Source organism: Colossoma macropomum, unplaced genomic scaffold, assembly GCF_904425465.1.
Source record: "Colossoma macropomum unplaced genomic scaffold, Colossoma_macropomum, whole genome shotgun sequence".
NCBI classification, from domain to species: Eukaryota; Metazoa; Chordata; class Actinopteri; order Characiformes; family Serrasalmidae; genus Colossoma; species Colossoma macropomum.
The window spans coordinates 21,433,550-21,440,543 of NW_023494791.1; the positions used below are offsets into that span (position 1 = coordinate 21,433,550).

A 6,994-nucleotide genomic window follows, 5' to 3' on the forward strand; every position below is an offset into this window, starting at 1 on the left:
TTTGTGCAGTGTTGATTGAGGGATGTAGAAAAAGACATCTTGAGCGTCCCATGAGGACTTCTGACGTCTTTGTGTGTGTGTAAGGCAGCTCAGCTTGGCACATAGTGGGAGATTGAAGCTTGGCCTTGTCATTTAGCTGCTCTTTCAGTGAATGCCATCTGGTATAACTTACACAGAGAGTCAGTGAGAGAGAGACACAGAGAGAGACAGAAAGGTTTTTTCGTCGACAGTATGAGCATCTCTCCAGTCTCCGTGAAGGTATCATAGAATACCGATTGTCAACAGTTCTTTTAGATCAGTAGCAGTGTGTGAGTGTGTGTGTGTGTGAGTGAGTGAGAGAGAGAGCGAGAGAGAAAGAAGTGTGAAATGTGGATTTTACTCGAGTGCCTTTGGGTGCTGGACAGGGTCCAGAATAAGAAAAGAGACTCCCACACTAAACATTATTGAAAAGCACTGATACCCATTTATTTCTCTCTTTGCTGAAATGACAGCACATTTGACAACTCATTCTTCACACATTTACATTCTTTGCTCCACAAGGGTGTTTACAACATACGACAACATACAGATTGGGTAAACAGGTATAACTAAGCTTTGGTCATCTGTGAGTGACCTCACAAATATGGTCACTTGAGAGCACCTTTTTGCAGTTTGACCTTACCCCTTTTGGCTGCCATTTGCATCACACACACACACCATAAAACATACAACACCGGGACAAACTTTGTCATGGCAACATTCATACCTTCAGTAACAAAAGATAGAATTTGCTTCCAAAGTACAGATATTGCTTAAATGAACAATAATCAAATTAAAGTAAATAAACTGCAATGAAATGACAATAATCCAGCTGCATTTGATAGGTCTATTTGAGGCTCTTACCATCAGAAATTAAAAAAAAAATCTCTTCTCTCCTACTCCATTTTCTTGTTTGCTCTCTCCTTCAGCCCTTCACTTTCATTTTCAGCATAAGAGGCTGCAGGAAATGGACTTTTCTCAATCTGAGTCCATCTTTCTGTTCTCCCTTGAGCACTTCTCTCTTTTATCTCTGATCTCTCTCTCTGCCACCCACATCCACCCATCCGCCCCTGCCTTTCGTTCCCACTATCCCTCTCTCTCTCTCTTTCTCTCTCTCTGTCCTTGCCCTTTCCACCTTTACTATTTCTTTTTTGTGCTACTTCACTACTAGCAGCCCCTTCTCTTCCTGTCTTTCATTCTTTATTGTACTCCAGTCTCTCGTTACTCCTTCTCATGCAGAGAGCAAGAGAATGAGGGACAGAGAGCCATCAGCAAAGCTGATGCAAATCTATTCCAGAGAAAAAAGGCTGGAAGGGGAGAAGAAGACAGGAGGAGGCGAACACTTACTTCTACAAGAGCCTATTGAAACAGAATGAAAATAGGATAGCTAACTAGCTAGATAAGAATGGACAAGTGAAGCAGAGAGAGCAAAAGATTGCTTTTTTGCACTCCTATCTAATATCTCATCTCTTGCTGCCTTAACAGACATTGCTAACACTGTCCACAAATCTAAGATCTACACAGCATACTGTAACACAATTCAGCACTGTTAGCTAGAAGTTAGTCATACCAGTGCCCTTTGTCATACCATGTGTTATAGGTCAATTCATTAGTCAGTTCATTAGTCATCTCTCCTCCTACTAAAGTCAGTCCAGTTACGTGATTGCTCAGTCAGTCCATCAATACTGGTGTCCATTTTCCAATTCCAACTTTGCTGGAATGTACATATTTGGTCTCACACAGTCAGTCCAAGTCAAAACCCTATTGCCTTCTTTTTTTAGAAGTGTTCTCATTTGCTTTCCCTTATTGCCTTGTCTTCCAAACCACTCCAAGTTTAGATTTCTCATCCAGTGACTGGATGGCTCAGTCTCCGAGTTAACTGGTGTGGTTGTTGTTGTCTTGGTATGATGCTCCAAGGTAATGTTGAAATAAGTTTGAGTTGGGTTTTCAAGCTTTAAGAGGTAAAACAGCTTTAAAAGAGAGTCTCACAGTGAGCAAGTTGGTAAATACATTTGTTTATATTTGAAAAAAAGAAAGAAAAAACAGAATTGTTCTTTGTTATATAAAGTAGATCTGTTTTAAAATTTAGATAGAAGTGAAACATGCTCATGACAAAGTCTAACATAAAAGACATCAATTTCATTCACATACTTTCCCCTGCTATAAGGTTGACCTTGCTATTCTCTGACAACACAAACGACATCACTGACAGGAACATTTGTGACCAATCAGAACACAGAATATACTAAACATGAAGGCTTTTCTTCGCTCTATGTACAGCTCTCCTCTCGATGATGCCATGGTGTATTTACAAGAGGTGAGTGATGATGTCATTGCTGGTAGGTGACAGAATGAGAACACAAAAAAGACACATTTTCCTCTATTTCTCTGTCTTGGGAGTGCTGTCTCGTTCTGTGTCTTGTACTTCTCTCTCTCTCTCTCTCTCTCGCTCTCTCTCTCTCTCTCTCGCTCCTATCTCTCTCTCTCTCACCTCCTTCACTCTCCACTTTTTCATTCTATTCATTCTTCCATGGACCAGTGTTTCTCTGTCACTTGTCACAGTTTTGCTCTCTGCTTTCACATTCCATCTGTCTGTTGCCCTGAACCACATGATCTTATCTGATATGTGCTATATAATGAATGATGCTGGACACTCAATCCACTGGTCCAAATTGTAATGTAAACTGTAAGCTGTCATGGGTGGTGAGATTATTGTGTTAGAGGTCATGTCTGTTTAACAGGATTACTATGAACAGTGCTAGTAGCAGCACTGAAACCACACTTGGAATAACAGTATAATTAGCTGTGGTTATAAAGACAGTTCTAGTCATGAGACCAACACAAGCAGCAGTTACAATAGCCAAAGTAGCACTAATAATAGCCCAAAAAGGCAGAAGTATACAAATGTTGTACATAAATCTAGGATGGAACCATATATCCTCAGTCCATACGGACTGTGTTATATATGACTAAGTAAACATTTCCACAAGGAAGGAGGACAGTGTACCTGTTGACTAACCAAGCCCTCTGGTATTAGCTATCATTCACTTCCATTGTGATAATGGCCTGCACTGCAGTACCTGCCCTATATTCCCTGCTTCCCCTACTGTATCCTAAATCAGTGTAGCGCCCTCTAGCTGCGTGGAGGTACTAGAGGCTCAAACTGAACAGAACAGAGATACAGGTGAGGCGGAAGTCAAACAGGAATCAGGTATGTGAGAGTTCGGTTGAGTAAACGGGATTTTCTCTCCTCCATAGAGGGAAAGAAGAAAGGAGGGATGAAGGTCCCTCACAAAACACGAATATTCAGCCAAAGAGGAGAACGACACAGACAGTCAGAATGGACATGGTAACTAGCAAGAGACTAGAAGGAGAGGAGTGAGAGGACGAAGAGAAGGGTGGAAGGGTGTCGAAATCAGGGGGGCATTCCAGCTCGAAGCAGCGTAGGGAGGTGATGCCTGCATCCTCGTTGCCGTAGTTGGCCCAGTACTCTTCTGGGTCCAGCTTGGGAAGCAGCGCCTCTTCTTCACCCAACTCATACTTCGTAGACGTGGAGGTGATGGACGGCTTGCCGGAATAGGGGTGAGCCTTCACGGTTTCTGTGTTCTTCTCAAAGACGCCCTTGGTGGAGCTGACGGGCTTGTGCTTGGAGAACCACCAGCGGGTCTTGGTGCTGAAGGTGGTGGTGGTGGTTCCAGCCAGGGAGCCAGGGTCTGGCAGGGGGCACAGGGCGAAGTCCATCTCGCGCAGGAAGCGCAGGTCCAGGCCACGTCGGGGAGCGGGAGAGGCGCACAGCAGCTCGGAGCTGGAGACCCGGTTGGACCTGAAGAACTCCCAGAGAGGGCGAGCTTCGCAGCCGCACGCCCAGGGGTTGTTGTTGAGGCGCAGGAACTGGATGGACTCAATATCACGCATGGCCTGGCCGGGCAGCTCGGCCAGCGAGTTGTTGAAGAGGAAGAGCATGGTGAGGCGGCCCAGGTCACGGAAAGCGCGGCGGTTGACTTGCCGGATGCGGTTGTCGTGGACCAGCAGGCGGTCCAGGTTGACCAGGCCACGGAACACGTTCTCGGACAGTGTGCGGATGCGGTTGCCGTGCAGGAAGAGCTGGCTGAGGTTGATGAGATCAGCGAACAGGTCGTCCTGGAGGAAGTGGAGCTGGTTCTCCTGCAGGTAGAGGAACTGCAGGCTGTAGAGCTTGTGGAAGATGTCATGGGGGAGGGCAGCCAGGCGGCAGCGGTGCATGTGGAGGCTCTGCAGCTTCTCCAGGCCGCGGAAAGCTCCGCCCTCCAGGCGGCGCAGGTGAGGGTTGTCGCCCAGGTCCAGCTCCTCCAGGTCACGAAGCTCACTGAAGGCACCAGCCTCAATCCAGGTAATGTTGTTTGAAAAGAGCCACAGGACCTGGAGAATAGGAGAGAGAAGGCATGCACAAGGAAGAGAGGTGGTGAAGGGAAGCAAGATGGTGGAGGAGAGCATGAAATGAAAGGAATTAACAACAGAAAGGCAGGAGGAAAGAAAATGGGGGAGGTTGAAAGACAGATGGGAAGTAGTGAAGAATGAAAAGAAGAGGAGTTGATGACAAGAGAGTTGAAAAGGTAAGAATTAGAACCAGACACTAAATATGCTGCTATATAAATAAAAGCCAAATCAAACATCTTCACACATTTATTCTCTCTCTCTTTCTCTCTCTCATTCTTTCTGTAACACACACACTCTTACCTGAGTCCCAAAGCCAAAAGATCCCACTCTCAGTTCGGTAATGCGGTTGTTCTGCAGAAAGACACGCTGGGAGTCATAGGGCACGCCGGTGGGCACGGAGCTGAAGTTCTGCGCCTGGCAGCTCACAGTCATGGGAGACGGGTAACACACGCACAGGTGAGGACAGGCCTGCGCAGGCGCGGGCTTCACCACCAGCAGCCAGACAACCAGCCAGAGTGCAAGAGCACCTGACAGAGAAAACAGAGAGCACCACATTACAAACAGCTCAAAGTGAGAAACACTGCAGATGCTCTCAGCATGTATTCAAACTTTTACAGCATCTCTCTTCTCACTGAATTCAAGGCTAAAAAGCAGACCAGGCAGTGCTTAATTCAGGGTCTCAAAAATGCACCAACCAGTTCACAGAATTAACTCAATTAAACTTTAGATAATTACTTTTTCACTTTGTTGAAGTGAAAGTAAATCGCAAGAAGAAGGAAGAATATGTTATCTGCTACTATAAACACTCATTTCAACTTTGCAAAAACCTTTACAAAAATTGTCATTATCACCAATACATAAAATGTATCTTCAGCATCAGCTCAATACAATGGATTTCAGGTCTTATGAACATTTAGACAAAAGGGGACACTTAAAAAACCTATAGCATGCTTGTCCTGGCAAAGGCTGAATCTACCCTAATGAGGCTAAACTCCAAGTCCAAGAGGAAGTAAGAACACACTATTTAATTTCATCAGCCCATGTTCAAACTAATTTCCACACTCTTATAGAACTAGGCAAAGTGTGAAACTTTCACAAACTCTACAAAAACTTCTTTCTATTGTAATGAATAAACGAAATAATTAATAAAGCATCTTCACGATCAGTTATGTTGGACTCTAAGACTTTGGTTTGATTATTACTGGTGCGCAATAAAGCACTCCAGCGAAAGTCAAAGTCAGTGTTTAGACTGAATTAGAGCATCTAGATGAAACAAATAACAGTTTTCATGCGGTTTTCAAAGAAAGGACGCTATAAGTCCCATTAAATAACGGCGCAAATGAAAGTACTTACTCTTGAAGCTGTGCGTAAAGGAGCTCCGCGTAACCGAAGACGTTTCCATGCCGAACCAAAGCCGAGAGCGAGTTAGGAGGCGACTGTTCTCCTGCTATCTCCGCTGATGCTCTGGTTCCCGAGCCGGATCGACGGCTGAGAGTGTGTGAGAGGAGGAGGGAGAGCGTGTGTGTGCCGGTAGCTCGTGCCTGGCGCCCATTTATACCCCCGGCGAGGCGCGCGCCTACGGCAGTGGGCACCGCGGAATCTCCTACGTCATCGGCCGGGTCACGGGCTTGCGCGAGGGCGGCGAACGGAAGGGGAGGGGTAACAGAACGTGGAGGGGCGTGGCGGAGTGGCAGGTCTTGGCAAAGGGGCGGGGCCAGTGGGATGGTTCAGACTAGGATAAGGCTAGAGGGAAGTGGCGCCGTGAGCGCGGATTGGTGACTAACATGGAGACGCACGGTAGAGAAAGAAAGAGGGTGGGAGGGGCTGGGGGGGCAGCTGAGTACTGGAGCAGGCACGGCGCCCGGTAATGACTACACGGCGAGGAGGAGATGAACGGAGCACGAGGCAGCAGGAGCGTGCGCGCAGCTCGGTTTCTTGGCTTGCGCGCGTTTGGGAGCGGTTTCCTGCGCCTTAGTGGCAGACGGGTCCCCTCATAGAGAAACAGAGAGAGAGAGGGACAATGTGATGAAGTCACAATAAAGAGACCACTTGCTTTCACCTAATGAGGGTCAGTTTAATGGCCGAAAAGAAAAAAAAGATGCGCATTAAGGAACTGTAGTTAAGGAAGGTAGTTTCAGGTATTATGAAACATGAGATGTGGCAAAATATTTCATGAGATAATATATTAGAGGATACGTATATTGGGATAGTTTATTAAAGATATCTATTATGGGATAGTTGGTTAAGGATATATATAATGGGATAGTTTATTAAGGATATGTATAATAGGATAGTTTATTAGGGATATGTCTTACAGGATAGTTTAATAGAACATATGAATTATGGGATAGTTTATTAGTTCTATGGGATAGTTTATTAGGGGATATATTATGGGATAGTTTATCAGGGGATATGTATTATGGGGCAGTTTATTATGGAAATGTATTATGGGATAGTTTATTATGAAATACATATTATGGGATAGTTTCTTAGGGGATATATATTATTGAACAGTTTATTAGGGGATATATTTTATGGGAAAGTTTACTAGCGGATATGT

The 6,994-nt window shown here is 45.3% G+C and overlaps 1 protein-coding gene across 1 annotated transcript; it reads right to left on the reverse strand.

Annotated features, from left to right (window-relative positions):
- Positions 1–440: 440 nt before the first annotated feature.
- Positions 441–5,949, reverse strand: rtn4rl2a (reticulon 4 receptor-like 2 a). Its single transcript, XM_036574382.1, has 3 exons — positions 5,788–5,949; positions 4,735–4,961; positions 441–4,416 (listed from the first exon to the last, which is right to left on the reverse strand). The coding sequence occupies exons 1-3, from the start codon at positions 5,834–5,836 to the stop codon at positions 3,325–3,327; spliced, it is 1,368 nt and encodes a 455-aa protein (XP_036430275.1). The 5' UTR covers positions 5,837–5,949; the 3' UTR covers positions 441–3,324.
- Positions 5,950–6,994: the final 1,045 nt, after the last annotated feature.

Bases quoted from the DNA above. Each gene is read 5' to 3' on its own strand.
- rtn4rl2a (XM_036574382.1), bottom strand. From the start codon at position 5,836: ATGGAAACGTCTTCGGTTACGCGGAGCTCCTTTACGCACAGCTTCAAG. The intron at 4,962-5,787 runs GTAAGTACTTTC...TTTCTCTGTCAG, and splicing joins CTTTACGCACAGCTTCAAGA to GTGCTCTTGCACTCTGGCTG. The intron at 4,417-4,734 runs GTAAGAGTGTGT...CCTATTCTCCAG, and splicing joins CTTTTGGCTTTGGGACTCAG to GTCCTGTGGCTCTTTTCAAA.